This window comes from Pyxicephalus adspersus, chromosome 8 (genome assembly GCF_032062135.1).
Source record: "Pyxicephalus adspersus chromosome 8, UCB_Pads_2.0, whole genome shotgun sequence".
Classification (NCBI taxonomy): domain Eukaryota; kingdom Metazoa; phylum Chordata; class Amphibia; order Anura; family Pyxicephalidae; genus Pyxicephalus; species Pyxicephalus adspersus.
Genome location: NC_092865.1, coordinates 8,690,039 through 8,711,625, shown reverse-complemented (window position 1 = coordinate 8,711,625; position 21,587 = coordinate 8,690,039). Strand labels below are relative to the sequence as shown.

The following is a 21,587-nucleotide window of genomic DNA, read 5'->3' as shown; positions in this document are numbered from 1 at the left end:
TTAATAAACCTGAGCATCCTTTATTCTTATCCAATGACCCAGGGCATCAAGGATCTGCCCCTTGGGGTGGCTATTATGCAGCTGGGGCTTTCTAGTCTGAATATTATTATTATTAAACAGGATTTATATAGCACCAACATATTACGCAGCGCTGTACATTAAATAGTGGTTGCAAATGACAGACAGAAACGGATACAACACAGGAGGAGAGACCCTGTCCTGAAGAGCTTACAATCTAATGAACCTTACTATCCCCCAGTGTTTAACCTGAGGCTTCAGAAGCCCATGTTTGACATTCCCATGCATTCCAATGGGCTGATCTACACCAGGTCTTTTTCTTGAGGAGCATTATGAGCGTCGTCTATAACATTGCTTACAACGTTTAAAAAAATTAAACACCCAAAAATGTGGAAAAAAGGGAGTAAACGCTTCCATTGATTTCAATAGGACGTTCTCCCATATTTTTAAGCACTTGAAACATAAACGCCTTAAAAAGACAGGAAAACGCAGCATAGATGCAAAGGCTAACTTTAAAATGCTAATAAAAGTGCATAAAAACACATAAAAAGGCAGTAGGACCGTTTACATGCGTTTTTAAAACCCATCGTGTACACCGAGCCTAAATGTTTCATTCTGCACTGGCTGGCTGCGGGCTCGCAAGCTTTATATACAGCCAGCACACCTAGGGCGGGGCTTATACAGACACCACACCTTGTGGGCGTGGCTATAAAGTACAACACAACCTGTCAATGACGTTCACAGAAGAACTTTGCGGACAGATCAGCTATACAGCCCCGCCCACACCTATTTGTATAATATTCTACGCCCATAACTCCGCCTACTTCCAGCAGCCGGCACAAACTCTGAGTCCCCTCTCAGCGCTCATTGGTGACAAGTGTCACGTGTGCTTCTAATTTAGCCAATCGCAGCACATCACTTTCTAGGTACACTTTTCAAACTCTTCGGTGGACGGTTGAGTGTAGAGTTCGGGAGGTCACGTGTTAAAAGTGAATTAAAGAGCCGCAGGCGGCTCGGGACATCGAGACCGGGAGATGGAGGGGCGGATCATCACCCCGGGACCGTACCGGGCTACCAAGCTGGTAAATAGCGTGTGTGAGATTGTTATAGAGGGTGGCTGTGCTTTATGAATGGGTCGGTCTTATGTATTATATATATTTATATTGGTGTGTTTTATATTTATATATATTATAATATGACACTTTGTCTGTACTATACATATATATAATATTATATATGTTTATATTAGTGTGTTTTATTATATATACCGGTATGTGTTGTGTGTTTTACTATATACATATATTCATAGTTGGAAAAAGACAAAAAGCAAATATATATATGTGTGTGTGTGTGTGTATGTGTATATATATATATATATATATATATATATATATATATATATATATATATATATATATAATATGATGTAACACTGATATATAATGTGACACTTAGCATTGCCTTTACTATGCTATATATATAATAATATGTGACAATCATACAGTATGTACTATATATATATGTGACACCAGATCTGTCTGTAATATACATGTCAGATCCCTACAGCATTGATATTTTTTATTCCCAAGGCACCACCATGGGCCATAGTGCTGTACAGAGTACAATCCCAGGGAAGAATGTCCCAGAAATGCTATATATATGCCTATTACTGTATTAGCTTTATCAAAGACTTGTCCAAGATCTCTCGTTACCCTCTCACCTCTGATGTATGATGAATTTATTTTCTTCTGTTTTTTTTTCTTCTCTTATCTTCTCTTCTTTTCTTGTTGGTCACCAAAGTATGATATGATCCCACGTATTCCTCCCACTTCTAATGTGTGATTGGCTCCTTGTCTTCTTGTTGGTCTCCAATGTATGAAATGACTCCTCATTACCCTCTCTAATGTGTGATGACCTCCTTGTCTTGGTCATTGGTCTCCAATGTATGACATGATCCCTGGAATCCCTCCTACCTCTGATGTGTGATGAACTTCTTGTTTTCTTGTTGGTCTTCAATGTACAAAATTATCCCTCTCACCTGTGTGATTGGCTCCTTGTTGGTCTCCAATGTATGAAATGATCCCTCGTATCCCTTTAACCTCTGATATGTGATTGGCTCCTTGAAGTCTTGTAGGTCTGCAATGTATGAAGTGATCCTTGGTATCCCTCCCATCTTTGATGTGTGATAATCTCTTTGTTAGTCTCCAATCTATGAAATGATCGCTCATATCTCTCTCACCTCTGATATTTGATGACCATCTTGTTTTATTGTTGGGCTGCAATGTATGACATGATCCCTGGAATCCCACCCACCTCTGATGTATGATGATTTTTTTGTTGGTCACCAAAGTTTGATATGATCCCACATTTTCCTCCTACCTCGGATATGTGATTGGCTCCTCGTATTCTTGTTGGTCTGCAATGTATGGAATGATCCTTGGTATCCCTCCCATCTTTGAAATGTGATTGGCTCCTTGTTAACCTCCAATGTATGAAATAATCCTTTGTATCCTTCTCCCCTCTGATTTATGATGCGCTTCTTGTTGGTCTCCAATGTATGAAATGATTCCTCATTACCCTCTCTGATGTGTGATGACCTCCTTGTCGTGGTCATTGGTCTCCAATGTATGACATGATCCCTGGAATCCCACCTACCTCTGATGTGTGGTGAACTTCTTGTTTTTTGTTGGTCACCAAAGTATGATATGATCCCACGTGTTCCACCCACCTCTGATGTGTGATGGGCTCCTTGTCTTCTTGTTGGTCTTCAATGTACAAAATTATCCTTCTCACCTCTGATGTGTGACTGGCTCTATATTGGTCCCCAATGTTTGAAATGATCCCTCATATCCCTTTAACCTCCTAATGTGTGATAGGCTCCTCTTGTTGGTCTGCAATGTATCAAATGATCCTTGGTGTCCGTCCCATCTTTGATGTGTGAAAATCTCCTTGGTCTCCAATCTCTGAAATAATCGCTCATATCCCTCTCACCTCTTATGTGTGATGACCTCCCTGTTTTCTTGTTGGTCTGCAATGCATGGAATGATCCTTGGTATCCCTCCCATCTTTGAAGTTTGATGGGCTTCTTGTTAGTCTCCAATGTATGAAATGATCCCTTGTATCCCTCTCTGATGTGTGATGACGTCCTTGTCTTGGTCATTGGTCTCCAATGTATGACATGATCCCTGGAATCCCTCATACCTCTGATATGTGATGAACTTCTTGTTGGTTACCAAAATATATGATCCCACGTATTCCTCCTACCTCTGATGTGTGATGGGCTCCTTATCTTCTTGTCTTCAGTGTACAAAATGATCCCTCGTATCTCTCTCACCTCTGATGTGTGATGGGCTCCTTGTTAGTCTCCAATGTATGGAATGATCGCTTGTATCCCTCTTACCTCTGATTTATGATGGGCTTCTTGTTGGTCTACAATCTATTAAAGGATCCCTTGTTATGCTCTCACCTCTTATGTGTGATGACCTCCTCGTCTTGGTCATTGGTCTCCAATGTATGACATGATTCCTGGAATTCCACCTACCTCTGATGTGAGATTAACTTCTTGTTGGTCTTCAATGTACTATATCGTCCCACGTATTCCTCCTACCTCTGATGTGTGATGGGCTCCTTGTCTTCTTGTTGGGCTCCAATGTATGAAATGGTCTTCAGCAAATATTTTCAATGTAACATAAACTCAGGGTTAGACTAATACAAATTCCTTTCCTTGCAGTGGAATGAAGTGACAAAGTATTTTCGGGCTGGGATGCCCTTAAAGAAGCACAGACAACACTTTAAGACTTATGGAAACTGTTTCACAGCCTCCGAGGCCATAGATTGGCTCCATCAGCTGCTGAGGAATAACAACAATTTCGGGGCTGAAGTGACCAGGCAGCAGACCATTCAGCTTCTTAGGAAGTTCCTAAAGAATCATGTGATTGAGGACCTGAAGGGGCGCTGGGGCACTGAGGACCTGGAAGATAACCACTGCCTGTACAGGTATCATAGGCCAGCCATGGAGGTTTTTATGCAAATGTTGTCTGGACTACTGTAACCTCCTCCTCCTCCTGTCTGGTATTCCACTAACCTGACTCTCTCCTCTACAATCTATTATGAATGCTGCAGCCAGACTCAGCCATCCTTCCCACCGCTCCTCTGCTGCATCTCTTTGAAGATCTCTACACTGTCTTCCATTTCACCTTAGAATCAAATCCAAGCTCCTGTGCTTTGCCTTCAATCCCTCCACAGTTCTTGTCCCACTTACCTTTCTGACCTGATAGAAAAATACTCCCCCAGCCGCTCTCTCCTCTCCTCCAATGACCTACTAATGACTTCCTCACTCATAACCTCATCACACGCACGGCTCCAAGACTTTTCAATAATTACCCCTAGGTTTGCTCCTACTTGCTCATTTAAAAGAGCACTCATCCCATCTTTTCAACCTCACCTACCCGTATTCTGTCTCTACCACTCACCAACCATTCCATATCTCCTCTCCTATTGTGTACTTCTTCCCCCACCTCTTAGATTGTAAGCGCTTTCGGGCAGGGTCCTCTCCTACACCTGTGTTATTGTCTATTTGACGTTCAGCGCTCTGTAATATGTTGGCGCTATATAATAACGTGGATGTATGCATACCAATGCAATATTGTACTCTTCAACCCTTATGTAGGTTCCCTTCTACTTCTCCTGTAAAGACCATTCCAAACCGACAACCTCTTTGGAAACAAAGCAGTTTAGAAAATGTCTTCAAAGAGAAGGACAATCTGTTTAAAATGCCGCATTTCTCCAAAAAGACACCGAAAAGACAAAGCTCTGTGGATAGCCAGGTAAGTGAGACATTTATTACCAAACACTATTGCCCAGGGTAGTTGTGTACTTTGTAATAAAGAAGGACTTAAACAGTAACTAAACTGAAAACTACCTTTAAATAAAAAAATACACTTGCCTTCAATCCCGCTGGGCAGTTCCGATCTATCCGGCGGCCATCTTCTGCTATTCTTCCAGGTTCTTCATCCTACGTCACCTGATCCAAGCGCAAGATTGGGTGATGTAGGATGGAATAAAAACTTGCTGATCTCACTGCGAATGCGTAAGATCGACAAATTTTTATCTTTGCACGAAAAGGCTGCTTCTGCGCATACCCGAAGTGCTGGTGCATGCGCAGAAGGAGCACCCAAGAGCCTCCCGGGATGTGTGACGTAGGTATCCTGGGGGGGGCTTTACGCTCCCATTCATTCTCGTTCGCCTAGGCATCAGAGAGTAAGGGGGCGGTGCTGGCGGTTGTCTACCCTTTTATGTAAAGTGAAAATTCTGAGTTTAGGTACACTTTAAGCTACATGCTAGAACATTGTCATTGATGAATAGTTGTGAATGGCTCAGGTGAAAACCTAGGAGCTTCCCCAACATGCATACTTCGGGGGGGGGATACAGCGAGGTGCCTTGCTTATCCTCTGCTCTCTATAAAACAGGAGAACTCTAGGTGTACAGAGCTCATTCATTCTCCTGTCATTGGAAATGATCACAAAAGATTCACCAGCAACAGAAATCTGTCCAGGGCTGTAATCTCTGGGACGTGGAGATGCATGCAATCAAGTTTTGATGCAGAAGAGTGAGAATTAGGGTGAGCAAACACAGGTATTCACTAGACTGAGCTTATATTGGGTCTTGGATCTCATCTATGAAATCCCTGGCCGCTTCTGATTTTTATTTCAACATAGTTGTTCTATGCTAAAACCTGTGTTTTCAGCCTTCTTAAAAATATAAATTCTAAACCCAAGAGATTATACAAATTGATTACCAGGACAGATGTTTAAAGCTAGGAACATGAATGTGAAAGATCCAGGCAGTGAGGCCCTTAACAAGGAATCATTAAGTTATTTGGAATTTGTCAAACCTTAAAACAAATTGTAGTTGGACTAATACTACTTCATTCATTTCTGGGTCTCTACAGGGTGAACAAGAGAATGGGCAGGTGGATATGATGGAAGAAGGTCAAGGTGGTGATGAAGGTGGCCCCAAGGAACTGACGAAGAAAGATATTGAAGATATCTGGGGAAACATCACCTTGAACCAGTAAGATTCCTCTTTTAATATTCTTACACACAATAAGGCACATAATAAAAATGCTAATAACACTTCAATGAAAGGGGTAATATACTCCGGGGGCCAAGACCTACCTGCTCCTCAATTCCAGATCTGCAGCTTATATCAGTGTTTTATGCTGTTGTCACTCACTTCATTCTGTGCATCAATTTGCAGCACAATTTGTAAAGAAATAGGAAGAATGTGGATAAATATGCATGTGTGTGTGTGTACAGAATTACTATTATACGAGGGGTGCTGAGAAGTTCCTGGCTTAGCCCAGAAATAAGAGTTATGAAATAACACATTTATTCAACATATTTCCCCTTTGATTGGGCTGCAAACCAGCTCTCAGCAGCATCTTTGACGTCAGAAATGTCCTCAAAACGTTGCCCCTTCAGGTGTTTCTTCAAATTTGGGAACAGATAATAGTCCAAAGGGGTCAGGTGAGTAGGGGGGATGGTGGACCAATTGGAAACCCAGGATGTTCAATTTGGCAGCCACAATGTTGGACGTGTGAGCGGGTGCATTGTTCTGGAAAAAAAAGGATCCCTTTGGTCAACTTTCCATAGCGTTTCATCCTAATTGCCTCCTTCAGCTGGCCCAGGAGGTTAGCATAATACTGTCCAGTGATACTAGAGCCCTGAGGTAGGTAGTCCACTGCCAGAATACCGTCTTTGTCCCAGAAAACGGCCGAATTCTGGGTTTGAAACTTCTTCGGCCGCGGAGACCTGCTGTGGCGCCATTCCTTTGACTGTTCCTTGGTTTCAGGATCAGAGATGTGGAGGCAGGTTTCATCCTCAGTCAATAACCCAGCCAAAAAGTCCTGTGCAGCTTCAAAAAGGGCCAAAACAGCTGTGGATGTTTCAACTCGTTCCTTCTTCTGATCACTGTTCAAACATTTTGGAACCCACTCTGCTGAAAGCTTGCGCATGTCTAGGATAGTGGTGATAACAAACCCAACACGCTGCCGTGAGATGTCAGTTATCTGGGCTATCTTTTTTGTGGATAATCGCCAGTCATCAATAATCAGCTCATGGACAGCATTGCAGGTTGCCGGGTCAGTGGAGGTTGGGGGGCGCCCACTGCAGGGCTCATCTTCAACGGTGGAATGCCCAGTCTTGAAACAGGATATCCAGGTTTTGGTGCTGTAGGAAGGATACTTCTCCCCCAGTGTTTGTGACATCTCGGTGTGAATGTCCTTTACTGACTTTTCCTGGAGAAACAAAAACTTCATGACGGCCTGTAACGCCAACGACATGAAACTTGCTTGTGCCTCCGCTATCACAGCTTCTCACTAAAAGAAAAAACTGTTTTAAGAATCACAAAGACCTGATATTTGTTACATACTAAGATATTAGGCTGTCATATGCCCCCATACCCATTTTTCTATTTCATCTGGAAGGGGGCAAAGCCATGAACTTCTCAGCACCCCCTCGTATATTCAATATTTTTTTTGACAGGTCAGTGTTGGTCTGCTGTCTTGACTTCTGAATGTTATAATTATCTGATGACTGTTTTATTCTAACTAGTCTGCAGAAAATCCTGGCCTTGCCATCGCTGGATGAGGTGTTGAATCCGGCACAGATAAATCCAGCCCACATCATGTACAATATGACCCATACAAGCAAACACGGAGTGGTCTTTCTACAAGATAAGACAGGTTGGTCTCATTTTTCTTTATCCAATGCATCTTAAGGTGGCAAATGTTTTTTCTAAATAGCTTAGACATGAGATTAAAAAAAATGTAAAATTTATCAGAAATCCATTAAATATTTGGGCCTTTCTGATCATTATGTGGATTGAACATTTATTGTGAATGTCTATTTTTTTCCTGATCAAACCCATTTTGGGTTAGTTGATGGGTGCATGCCAGTTATGCCAGGTGTATGGCCACCCTTAGTGATCATCTTCTTTGCAGTATTGGTGCCCCTGAGTGCACATTTAATGTGAGGTTTTATCATTTTTTGCTCCTGTTCACCTGTTTCCTTCCACAATTGATATGCCTATTGATGGGCTTGCACCAAACTTGTCTTGTGCTGTATGCAATACTTTATTTTAATATCACTTGGGGGAAAGATACTGGTTCAAATGTGAATGATATTGATGCCTCTTTTTTTAGATGATCTACCTCACTGGGTTCTGTCTGCTATGAAATGTCTGGCAAACTGTAAGTATAGATTTATGCATTTGCTCAGTCTGCACAAGTCATGTCTGAAGTAATTGATTGCCTGTATAAGTCACTTTGAATTCTTGCATTGAAAGAAGGGCCGTCTGTCTCTTCCGATTATCCCCTTTGATGTTGAGACCAACATTACCTTTTTTTTTTTTTTTTTATATTGCTGCTCCGTTTATAAAGGTTTCATGCTGCAATTTTAAGGTGGAACTAAACTCCAAAAGTGAAGCTGTTGTACAGAAAACTTCTAGAAGTGTTAATTGTGCCTATGTAGTTAGCTGAGAAATGTACTTTATCTTGAATTCCTCCTGGAAAGTTGCACTGCATCTACGATATGCGACACTGCTAATGTTGGGAAATTTGGAGAGAGATTTGGAATTATTAGTACTTTGCTGTTCTTGGAGGCTCTGTCTTGAGCATGCAAAGCCCTGCTCCTCCACCAGTATGGCTGCTTCCACACTCCCTGAAAAGTCAGTAATGGGGGTAAAGATTCCAGAGTTTATATATATTATGTATTATATTATGTGTGCTTGATAAAAATGTGGAACCTGTTGGTACATGGAAGTTGCTAAGCTCCCTGCTAAAGAGAAAACAAGGAGTCAATAATGACTATCGGGCCACTTCACTTGATTTGTATATTTTATGGGGAATTGATACAGAAATAGGCCTTGTTGAGTATAAAAATCTAATGTATTGCATATCTAGATGCCATGAGCCATGAACTCATCAAAAAGATAAAGGTGGAGGAAGCAAAGATCCACAGACTTATTAAAAAAAAAGTTATGTGATCCTTACACTATGGGTCTTCAGGTGAGCAGCACTGTAGTGTCCTCTCCATATAGCCTAGTAATCAGAAGCATCGGATGATCTCATGCTGCAGATATGCAGTTAATGAAGCTACTGGACAGGACTGCCTAGGCACGGTTATTGGTAGAATTATAGCTGCTTACATTTAGCAGTTTTCCCACTTTGTCTTTTGGGTTTTTGTTTATTGCACATCTTAAGTTAATGCTCTTTATAACTTCATGTATTTATTTTGTCTTTAGGGCCCAGAAACAACGATCTGAGCCAGCCCTCCTATCCTGGATTTGAACGCGATGTGTTCAGAACAGTGGCTGACTATTTCCTGAACCTTCCGGGGCCCCTTCTTACCTACGAGTACTATGAGCTCTTTGTGAATATTTTGGGTATGTACGTACGTTAAATGTCTGCAGCCCTGGCAAAATCCATCTGTGTAGCCATTTTTTTGGAAGCTTCGCCCTACATCCTAATACGCATCCAGGCTGTCCGCAGATGGCAAGCTTGTGCATTACAACATGCTGCTACCATAGAGCTTTTGTAGGTGCTAATGAGCATCAGTTTGCACCTAACAAGCTTAAACCAGTGGGATTTTTTTTTTTATTTTGTTTCTTTATTTCCAACTCTGCATTTGGCTGTAAGTTGTTTTTTTAGCATCTATTTTTTTCTAAGCTGAATTAAACTCTTAGTTTAAATCTGCTAAATACATACCAGGTGCATCAAAAATGTGTTCAGCGTCTTTTGACAGCCACAACCTGAATAAAAAGAGCTTGTCCCCCACCGGGATGCTGGAGCTCACCAAAGCTCATGCCCCTTGCTAATTGAAATGCTTTTGCTCATACTCAGCGGGGGTGTGAAGATCCCTGCAGAAAGACCACTGCTTTTTTGCAGAGAGCTAGAATCATTTGCTGCTGCATGCTGACAGGCTTTCCTTATTGGGCTGTGGCTGCTTTCTAAATTAGGGGGGGGACAGACTTTTGAACACCTTTTTGGTTTTTTGCACACAGAATATATTGAGCTGATCTTACACTGAAAGTTCAATTGAGTTCTAGATTGCACTATTTTTTTTTTTTTTTTTTTATCTGAACTCTAACTTGAAAAACTTTTTATTGATAGCATTGCTTTTTAATACAATTTGCCTTGCAAATATCTGTTTTGGCACTGCTGTCCTTACTAATATTTTGCCTGCAATATTTGTTCCACTCTCATTCCTTCAGCATATTTAACGTGTATTTCATTCCTTGATAGTCGTATGTGGCTACATTACAGTACCCCACAGGCGCAACTCGAAACATAAACTAAAGAAGGGAGCTTCTAGGTCGCAGCAATCTGAACAATCGCAGCTGGGGGACACCAACTTTAAGTCCACAGAATGCCTTCTGCTTAGCTTGGTGCGCAAAGTTCCCAATGAAGAGGAGCAAGATGACATTGATGCTTTTGGTGAGATTGGCCGGGAGCACCAGGATTTCCCCCTTTACAAGACCCAGCCGTACGGCACGCTCAATAGACCGTCAAGGGGCAGCAGGGTCATTGGTGGCAGTTGCCAGAATCTCTCTGTTTCTAGAAAAGATTCCAGCCAGCCTTACAAAGTCTGTGTACGCAGCTGCTCCTTAGAAGGCATTGCTGATGTGTCCTATTCCAGTACTGAAGGCAGCGTCAGTGACTCTTCTCCAAATTCAAAACCTTGCTTTCCAAACCTGCTGCCATCAGGGGACAATTTTGCTGTCTCAGGAGGAAATGCACAATATTTTCAGCCTCCTGACCAACAGTCGCAACATCAGCCTAATGCGGACAGATACAATTCTATACCCGATTTCAGAAGACTTCCCAGATCACAAAGTCTGGGTGACTGTCTTGGCCCTTGCTCTAGTAGAAACGCTCCCGTTGCCGAGATTACAGTCAAACCCACCCAGTCTGCACAAAGTCGGCTACAGAAGCGGTTGAGTGCTATTGAGATGATGGAAACGACCAATTCAGATATCACGGTCACCAAACGTTTGTGTCAGAGTACTATGGAGCTCTCCAGTTCCCTTCTCACTTCCAGCTCTTCTATACTGCACGCTTCTCAGCCCTGCACTGGCACGCCAAGTAAGATTAACATGGTTTGTTGCATGATTAAGACGTGAGAACCACAACACATTGCATGATCATACTGCATGCTGCGCTTCTGCTTTTCACCTAACGCACCATGTCTTGTTTTTCCTTTTATCTTTGTCTGTTGGCTTTTTATGTAGTGCATGCTTTGTGTCCTGCATCGCTTAACTAAGAATGGGCAAGTTGGTCCATGCAAAACTAACCTTGTCGTAGATACTGGATGGTTACCTAATCACCTAACACTTTTTTTTTTAAGTTTCCCCCAAAAGATTTGCTTAGCAAGGTAGCATAGAAGTAGCCAGGAGGTCCAGGAAAAAAAACGGTAAAATCCTTGGATGCTGGTCAGGCTCATTACATTCTGACAGATCACATGGAAAATTAACCACTAAACTTCAGGCTGCTGTAACTTTTGAATTTTGCACTATTGGCATGTTTTGCACTGCAAAATGACTTTTTCAAAGAACTTGATGAAAGTGCTTTTCAGTGTAAAACCTCAAAAATTGACCAATAATAAATTGCAGCTTTGCACAAACCTTTAACATCTTTTTTTAGGGTAAAATTATTTCATGCCAGGAGATGCAGCAGGAGGTAAAAGAATATCTTTCCAAAGTCCCAATTGAAATCCTAACCCTTATCTGTTTTTGAAAACTCTAACAATTAGGAATTGTCATGTAACTTCTTGTCTCATTAAAATGGTCAAAAAAAGAGCACAAGGGTTCTTCTCTACAGCATGATGGCAGGAAGCCGGCTGATTTACAAAGAAAACTTACTGTAAGACTCTGAACACGTCGATGTGTTTTTGGTATGCCTTGTTTATTCAATAGGTAGGCTCAGTCTTCTATCAATAATCTTTTATTTAAGTCCATTTTTCTTTAATATTCTAAATGAAGGTGGCTCTTTTTGCACAGCAGAATCATTTTTGTTTCTTGCTGCTTTTGTTTTTTTTCCTCTATCTAAGTGTATTCGGCAAACGGGTCAAACTGTAATCATTTTATGAAATTCACTTAATTGCTATGTACTTTAATTGTACAGGATATGGAGCATTAAACAAGTCCAATGATTGTTTAATGGTACAATAATACAATTAATTTTTTTGTTATTCATGCTTTTTGTCTTTAATGTAGAGGCCACCGAACCTGAAATCCAGGATAACATTTAGAACCGTTTTGGAATATTTTGGCTCCTCGATGCAGGGGATGTAAATTGAGTAGTCTGTTCCCCTGTGGGTGCCAGCAGGCATCTTTCTCATATTAGCTGGCAGGGTATATTGTTAGTCATGACCATGGCATAAGGAAATCTGGAAATAAGTATTCAGTTTCCATCTTTCTTTCTTTTTGCTTCCACAGGCTGTGGCAGATATGCCCAATGGGAAAAATGTAGGCGTTCCATTGACAGCTGTAGATAACCATTTGGACTTCCAAAAAATAAACTGTCATTGGCATGTTGGGAGCTTAGTTTTCAATGGCATAACTGAAGAGAATGACTAATGAAGAATAATCAGAAACTTTTATCTTGTGCTCATATGGTAAAGGAAATGTTAACCCTGTATATTGCAGTGATGCAGTCAGACCAAAAAGACTGAAAAAAGGGTAAAAGTACCCAGTGTTAGCAGTAATAAGAATACTGAAATGCCATAGAAAGCATTGGCTTGGGTTGCCAGTGGTCTGACATGCCCTGTTTGGAGCAGTGTTCAAGGGGTACCTTAGATACCCATGCCACTGCTTGTGTGCCAGAGCTCAGGTGCAACATTAAGTGTTGCCAGCATAGGGTAAATAAGTTTTTGCCACCATGGGAAAGTGAAACTAAAACTGATTCTACCACCTTTTTTGCAGTAATGGAATGTCAGTTAGGCTTTAAAGTATATTAAACAAAAATGAATTTTGCAGCTTACCAGTATTTGGATGCCAACTAAATTAGTTTAGCTGATCATAGTCTTCTGTATACCTTAATATTTTTAAAGGTTTGCATATTTCATACGTATGCTGTATTTTCGGTTCGGTGGCTTCCTCGCTGATGTTGTCTTTTTGTCAGTAGCAAGAGGCTATCAGAATTGGCTGCCACTTTCCTAGACTGGTCACGAGTTGCCAACCATTGCTTTAGCCGGCCACTAATCCTCTGTGTGATTTATTGTCAGGCTTGCTGCAGCCTCACCTGGAAAGAGTGGCCATAGATGCCCTGCAGCTGTGCTGCTTGCTGCTTCCACCTCCAAACCGCAGGAAACTGCAGCTGCTGATGAGGATGATCTCCCGTATGAGCCAGAACGTAGATATGCCACGACTTCATGATGCCATGGGCACCAGATCTCTGGTAAGTAGTTGGTTTGCTGATCACAAGATTTGATGTTTGGTCACAGGTTGCCCACCTTTAGCGCAAACACCATAATTTCTGTACTAAAGCAGGCCCTATATGCTGTGTTTGTAGGTTCCCTGTGTTGCTGATCTTCTGTCTACAAATTTCTATACAAACCGTTTTATTGTTGCTTTTGTATATTTTCTGCTTGTGTTTATTATGTCTGATATACCCAAAACCCAACTTAAAGCTGCATGCCCGAAGACTAAAGTTTATAGAAAAGGCTTACTTTAACTTTAAATCAAACATGCATGCAATATAACTGTATTGCTCATCAAAAAGCTGTAAACATACGTTAAACCATCTTTCCCTCCTGTATCTCTAGTATATGTAATAATACATGCTGTTAAAAAGGACCGGGTAGTGTCTTGTTTTAAAGCTTTACTACTTGACAAGGATATGCAAATTGGTAATATCCAGTTGTCTTGCTGCACTTGCTTTTTAAAGCTCAGCATAAACGGTTATCTTTATCCTGAACTGACTGTATGGAGTAGACATAGTACAGTCCAACTTGGTATAACTCTGCTTTGGAATAAGTCCAACTTGGTATACCAAGTCCTGTTTGTACACACAAATTTTTGCTTGGTATACAACCTTTGTGCTAGAACTTGTATGGGTCAAAATGAGTCACAACACCGGGCGCTACCCTTATTTACCTCTCTCGAGACAAATCCTCGACTGCCCACGAGTGTTAGTACGCCAGTTGCTACCATTCAGTGAACAACCCGCACTATAACTCTGTGAATTACAGAACATCTCCTCCTCCCTTCTCAGCACCATCCTAGTAGGCACTCAACTATTCTCACCAAGATAAAGTGAGGTTAAATGTTCATTTATTTCATCTAGATGCATTTTGTATTTATGTATTTTAGTATTAAGCAGTGTTTACATTATTTTATACAGCTCCATTAATGTATAATATGCCAATAACAATAGGATTTTTTTTCAAGGAAACGGATTATTCATTATTCTTTTATTTCTTATGGGAAAAAGTGTTTGGTATAAGTCCAAGGATCTGGAACAGATTAAGGACTTATACCAAGGTACCACTGTATTTAGACAGCACATTGGTGCCAGGGACATATTGTAATGGACTCCTGACCTTCCCAGCTATGTGTCCTTATGGAGATGGCTTTTGCATAAGAGCACAGTCATGTTGGAACAGAAAAGTCTTCACCAAACCGCTGCCACAAATTTGGACATTATTTTGAAATATCTTTGTCAAAGTATTACCGGCAGCTTTAACTGAAAGCAACTCTGAAGGGGATCCACATCTTTTTGGATATGTTGTGTCTAAAGTAAAATATGTTGCTCTTAAACTCTTTTATTGTAAGGCTTTCATTTTTCTGTGGTGTCCTGTCCTTACAGATGATCCAGACTTTCTCCCGATGTGTTCTGTGCTGTGCTGAGGAAGTGGATTTGGATGAATTACTTGCTACCAGACTGGTCTCCTTCCTCATGGATCATCACCAAGAGGTCCTACAAGTGCCCTGCTATCTACAGACAGCAGTCCAGGATCATATTCAGTACCTCCAAAGACCTCGTGTAGGTGACCCTTCTAGAAGCAGCTTGGGGAGTGTGGGGAGCTTACTTTTTCTGGGCATTAATTTTGTCCTTTTTCTGAGACATTGGATCTTTTAGAAAACTTTCACACAACCCAGGGGGAGTTTTTCTTTTCCTACTTATATTTCTTTTCCTCAACAGATGTTGGTTACAGTAGTCAGTCTCACAAACAATAGACGGCATACACACGTGCAATAATTGTCGTTGGAAAGGATCTTTCACAATCTTTTCCAACGACGGGAGGGGGAGAACGATGAAGCGGCACCCAGCTGCACGCTGTCTCCCTTCACTTCTGTTTAAATTGTTCATCATCCGTAGATCCGCCAAGATGGCCCTGTACACATGCCAGATTCTTGGCTGATATCGACCCTGAGCCGATTATCAAACGAGAACCATTGCAAGTGTGTACGTAGCCTTAAGTTTGGTAAATGACTGCATTAGATTTCTTGCTGCGGGGGTCCAATGCACCCATGCTTTATGAGAGTTCTAGGTTTACTAATCAGCATGGAGAACTGCAGAACTATTGTTTTGCTGAGCAGGGAGCATGCTGGATGTCTGGGGGGGGAACATGCTGCACACAATGACCCTTGCTTTCTGTTAGGCTGCGTACACATGTGCAATAATTGTCGTTGGCAACGAACGATCCACGACAGATCGATAATTGCTAACAAAAAAAGTGCACAACAACGCCGATGAACGCGGAATCTTGCTGGAAACAACGGTTCCAGTGGATCTGATTGGGCGATGATCGTTTGTAATCTATTGTATGTACGGTCGTTCAGTGATCGTGGATTGTTCTGTGTTACACTTTCCCTTTTACATGTCACTTCCTGCATCGCTCAATTGATCATATCTAGCCTGTGTACGTTATTGGTGGATTATATTTGAACGATCATATCGTTACAGCATGTACAGAATTGTGCACAATACTATCATTCAAAATAGTCGGGAATAATCCTTGATCGTTCATTTTCAAACGATAAATATTGCACGTGTGTACCTAGCCCAACTCTTAACCTTTCTGAATATGCCAGATAATGTAGCAGCATGTGATGTCCCAAGGTTTTTAAAGGACAACCACAGAAATACTTCCCTGGCTACATCTGCTTTTGTTAATGGTGGTTTTTGTTTGTGTAGGTGAAGGGCCAGCCTCCAGGCTTTTATTTCTGTAAGCAGATAAGCACGCAGGAATTCGAGGAGCAGAAAGTGGTGACGTCACAAGCTGCCATTATGGAGCTGCTGGAAAGTATTATCAGAGACAAAAACCTCTCTGTGAAGGACAAGAAGAAGAAGCTAAAACAGGTCAGACCTTCTATACTCAGCTAAGTAAATGTTAATCCAATGTTTCCTCCATGAAATAGAAATTAGCTAGCTTTCAGGTTTCGGAAGACAAAAGTCTAAAAGTGTGAAATCTCTTGTTTTTGTTGCCTGTGTGCTAATACTTAAGCTTATTATCCCTCCTGCCCCTGTGACATCAGGACAGGACTATATTATACTATATTATATAATATATACTATAAATTATACAGGGCTGATGACTCTCTCCTTCCCATGACATATGAAAGGAGTGAGTCACATTCTGGCCCTACCCAGAAGTACCAGGAGTAAAAAAAAAAAATAGCAAGGGAGTGAAAGGACAGATCGAAGTGCTCAACTTAGGCATGGTACATTTGCCAAATAGTCAATTGCTATACTGGTTTGAGAGTGTGATTGACAGTTGATGTTGATTGCAATTGGATTCGTTGTTTTCACCAACACAGAATAGAATTTTTACGTCAACATGTTTCTGGTTTCCCTTCAGTTCCAGAAAGAATATCCTGATATATACCACAGCCGATTTCCAACCACTGAAAGCGAAGCCAAACTGTTTGGAGATAAGCCTACGATCAAGCAGCCGATGCTGGTCCTGAAAAGGCCAAAATTCCGCAATTTAAGATATTGACTAGAAGAGTCGCAAATATAGGACATTCTCCCTCTTCTACTTCGCATGGAAGGCCATTGAGTATATATTCTCCTATATATCCTTTGCAGAAGACACCTGGATATGCTTATTCGTGCATTTATTTTGCCAAATCCCTTATTGGAGATCTTCTAAAAAAAAGATATTTCCTTGGCTGTTATTGCCTTAAAATTAGAGTTGTATATTGTGCAAAACATAGGCATATCCATCCCTTTCCTATTGCCCACATAGGCAACCTTCTGTGTTTGGCCAATCATAAGGGGAAGAGGACTGGCATGAGTGGTCATAATGAACAAAAAAAAAAGCTATTTTAGATATCTGCATAAAACTAACCGACCTGAAGCTACCATCTTGCCATAGCTGGCCCTGCAGGTTTATTTTAAAAGAAACTTAGTTTGGCAGGTATTGGTGCAACTTTTCTATCTCGACATGACAAATCACAGTGACCTCTGACACATTGTTGGCTGAATGCAATCGGAAGGCACTTTGGCCCACTTTATTGGTGATCAATAATGTAGAGGAGGTTCAAGTGTTGTCCATAGTGCATTGTTTTTTCCTTTGTGGGACAATCAGCCTGAGAAACAACTCTTTAATCTTGCACTAGTTTTATTATACAATAGAATATTTTAGTATAACGCATGGGAATGCTGTCCACTCCACCCCCAGTTAATGGTTTCTGTGCATCCTAATACACCTGCCAGGTAATTTTGGAGGAAACCTATTTAAAATAATATTTAGAGGTTACAGTCACTGACCACCTTTCAATCTACTAACCAGGATTTCATTCTGATCCTAGTTGCTTTAGTACTCCGAATTGCTGATCTCGATTTATAAGGCTTATCAACTAAAGTTGGTCCTATGTGCAACAAATGCATGGAATACTCTCCTTTCTGCTGGCTGTGCTGTCAAGTTTCTGCTGTGGAAGAGATACCGGTGCCTGGAGATCAGCAGACACTGCTGGAAGTGACAGATCCCTGGTCTTCCATGCTGTGCTTCCTACCCCCAACCCACAGTGCTATATGGACCAATACCCAGAGCACAGCACGGTCCAGGAATCCTTCACCAGAAGTTTTGGGTTCTGTCGCATCCTCTGCACTGGTGTTTTCCTCTGCTACAGAAATCATTGACGCTGGGAGCAAACAGGTGAGTATTCATTATCTCTACAGGGTAAGCTTTTTAGGTAAGGTTTCATTTCAGCAATAGGCTTCCAAGCCGATCTCCAGCCATGCATTAAGTTTTTTAGGCTCTTCTCTTGTACTGCAATTGCTTCTTGCAGTGTTCACTGGAAACTTCAGCAATTTAGAAAGAGCTTGGCTGGAGGACACCTGCATCATCTAAAACTTTCCTCCTCACCTTAATGATCCCTGGCCAAGCTCTTCCATTAAATTGCATTTGTTTTATTTTAATCATAGAGGCATCACATTTTGGATATTACTGCAGTGGTGTACAGCACCCATCCGGCCTCCTCTACCATCACTGTTCTTCATTTATTGCATGGCAAAGCACAGAGACTTAGTGATTATGCCACTGGCTCCTATTACCGATAATTCCATAACCAAGAAAGAAGGTAAAATATAAGCAGGTAAACCTTCAGCTTTAGGAATAGCAGCCTCATATCTTGCTCAGGTTTTCTTCAATGTGTTTTCTTGAAGTGGGGAGATTAGGCAAACTTCTTTCTTTTTCTAATTGAAATATTGAACTGACATAATTGGTGTTTACATACTTTGAAGTGTTTTTGTGTGTTCGTATTTACCCAAAGGTGAAATGAAGTATGTTCACCCTTACGCCAAAGATATCTTTGCTTATGTTTACTATATTCTATCTTACCTCACTTCACTCCGCTGCATTTGTTTGATGTGTTTTACACCAATTCAGATTTTCTTTGGTAGATGCTTCAAATATAATATTAATGCACCTAAATGCAACTGTGACCCGCATACCTTAATCTTCTTGACTGTTTTGTGACCTTTTCAATTCTAATATTATGTTTCTTTATATTGAATGTAATTGTTAGATATGTATTTTTTTTTCCTGTTTGACAACTTGACTTCCTTTTTTTTTTTTTGTAATGAACTCCTAAAGGAAAACTATTTCATACCGGTACAACACTTTACTGCTATATATCGTGGCGTTGTATTCTTATCAGAGACTTGTATGCACATTTAAAGTGGAAGTAAACCCCCATTAACAAGGGTGAGCTTTTGCCATAATCAGCAAGTATGCAAATCATACGTTCGGATTATGGAACACGTTTACCTTGGTGCCCTGCAGCAATGACAAGTGCAGGAATCTTTGTCTGTCACATCCCCTGAAGCCGCCAACCTTGCCACCAAGTCGTCTGGGTTCACAACAATTCTTTTTTAGCTATTGAGTACCCACTGATGTAACTCCAGGAATTGCATTGTTCCCAGATTCCAAATCTATTCCCAGCACCAGCCAGATTCTATGCTTCAGGATGCATGTACCTTTTGTTGAAAGCAAGGCAAAGTGTATGGGGGGTTAAGCTGCATACACACATGCAATTCTTGTCATTGAAAAGGATCTTTCACGATCCTTTCCAACGATAAGGACCGCAAGATGCATGAACGAGTACATACAGCACTGTTCTGCTCTATGGAGGGGGGGAGGGGGGGAACGACGGAGCGGCTCCCTGCTGCGCGCTCTCCCTCTTCTCTTGCATTAGGATCGTTCATCATTCGTGGATCCGCCAGGACGGATCCACAGATGATGAATGACGTGGGCTGTACACACGCCAGATTCTCGCCCGATATCCAGCCGATGCCGATTATCGGGCGAGAAAAATTTGACGTGTGTATGTAGCTTTAGTCTTTATTTAGGTGTGCCTGTTGCATGTCAACTAAACATTTTACAAAAAAGAAAAAAGAAACTTACAACAATCAATCAGTAAATCCAGATATAAAGACATTAGACAAGGTCCAACTATTGGTACGATTTCTGCCACCTCTGTTTTGGTACTCAACATCACCCTTGATCTCAATGCCCAATCTAAAGTTTTGGCCAAGTAGCAGAGACAGGGGGAAGTTGACTTCTGCAGGAGAAGTTGACCTTATATCATTCTAGTTTTCTCTGGATCTGTTGATTTGTTTTTTTTCCGTGCTGTTTTTAATGAGGATGGCCACCTGTGACAGGTTTACAATAAAAAGAACCTATTAGTCTGCACTAGCTTCACCTCTTCAGCTGTCCCCAAACTGCAGCAACAAATCCATGTGGGTTATAAATGAAGGGGTGCAATTCTGATTTACTCTTATAGGCTGGCAGCTATTTTGTGAGTTCTGCCAGGTTTTATGTGACCTCTGTTACAGCTGTTTACAAAATTAGATTCTGATTGGTCTGTGTAACAGATGGACCGATCTAAATGACACAATGCAAACTGATTGGAATCTGATTAGAAATTGAACACTTCAAAGGCCATTGCTTTATAACTATTTAAAGTATATGTCTAGTGGGTAAAGGGGTTAGAACCCCTCTCTGGTATTCCTGCTGTCTGGATCTAAAGTGACATTTTACTTCGTCGCACAACTTAATGTCACACACAGCATGGCTGCCATTAACTTTTTACACAGGTACTTCTATACACAACCTAACCACCATAGTGCCTCGAATAAAAACTGACCTGTTTGTTTTTCTATGTCTTGTCCATTTCTTGTGTATTCTGTCCTTTGCTTCATTTTGCACTCCATTGTAAATATTGACTTTGTATTTATGTGTTCAGAGTTTGTATCTTAATTTTGTAATCTCTTGCTATGCATCTGCTTGAAAATGTTCAAAACATAAAAAAAATGGAAGAGTTATAAGCATGTTTTTATTAATGTTGACAAATAAATGCATTTTTGTATATTTTGTCTTTTTTTTGTTTTAAAGCCTTGGACATTGATAATCCATACTGGTCTCAGTGAAAACGACAGCCATGTTCTGCCTTCCTGGAGAAAAAAAAAGTATTTTATCATTGGAAAGTAAGGACCCTTTTAGAGCCGTGGTGTAAAACTGTGCGGCTGCTTCCTGAGCAGGAGAGGCAAAACACACCGACGGCAAAAGGATTTGCACAAATCTGTGCTGCGGATCTTCAGGCCACATGTGCATGGACAAATGCAACACGTTGTGCATGGAAACTGTGCCACGCTCTACCTGCAACTAAGTGCATAAAAAAGTTCCAACTACTCCCATTCACTTGAAAGAGGAGAGGTTGGGACCCCAAATGACCCCGCAGCAGACTGCCTCACTGCAGGTCTAATGTTGACCCCAAGTGTGCAGACAGCACTGTGTGTCCATATAACACCCTAAAGCCTGGGATATGTGCACACAAAGCGGGCATCAATATATTCAGGGTGCGCTACTACTTCCAGGCTTAATAAACTGTCCACATGGACTTTCAGATATCTGCACACTGTAAACTACTATTCTCAGACATGGTCCCCTTTGCTAAGAGAACATTGTTTCATTTTGGAATTTGAGACTCCTAGTTTCAAGATCTCTGCTGGTCTATACAAACATGAACAAATCCAAACTTAATTATGAATTATTGGGGTG

The 21,587-nt window shown here is 41.1% G+C and overlaps 1 protein-coding gene across 2 annotated transcripts; it reads left to right on the top strand.

Moving 5' to 3' along the window:
- Positions 1-977: 977 nt before the first annotated feature.
- On the top strand, positions 978-20,897 carry DEPDC1 (DEP domain containing 1). 2 transcript variants are annotated; one of them, XM_072419457.1, is made up of 12 exons: positions 978-1,100; positions 3,749-4,014; positions 4,688-4,844; positions 5,969-6,090; positions 7,632-7,762; positions 8,222-8,269; positions 9,322-9,462; positions 10,322-11,161; positions 13,302-13,474; positions 14,885-15,061; positions 16,217-16,381; positions 16,881-20,897. In XM_072419457.1, exons 1-12 carry the CDS (start codon positions 1,053-1,055, stop codon positions 17,019-17,021), a joined length of 2,409 nt encoding a protein of 802 aa, XP_072275558.1. In that variant the 5' UTR covers positions 978-1,052; the 3' UTR covers positions 17,022-20,897. The 2 variants fall into 2 exon arrangements, with proteins under 2 accessions (XP_072275558.1, XP_072275559.1); XM_072419458.1 differs by lacking the exon at positions 10,322-11,161.
- Positions 20,898-21,587: the final 690 nt, after the last annotated feature.

Bases quoted from the DNA above. Each gene is read 5' to 3' on its own strand.
- DEPDC1 (XM_072419457.1), top strand. From the start codon at position 1,053: ATGGAGGGGCGGATCATCACCCCGGGACCGTACCGGGCTACCAAGCTG. The intron at 11,162-13,301 runs GTAAGATTAACA...ATTTATTGTCAG, and splicing joins GCCCTGCACTGGCACGCCAA to GCTTGCTGCAGCCTCACCTG. The intron at 15,062-16,216 runs GTAGGTGACCCT...TTGTTTGTGTAG, and splicing joins AGTACCTCCAAAGACCTCGT to GTGAAGGGCCAGCCTCCAGG.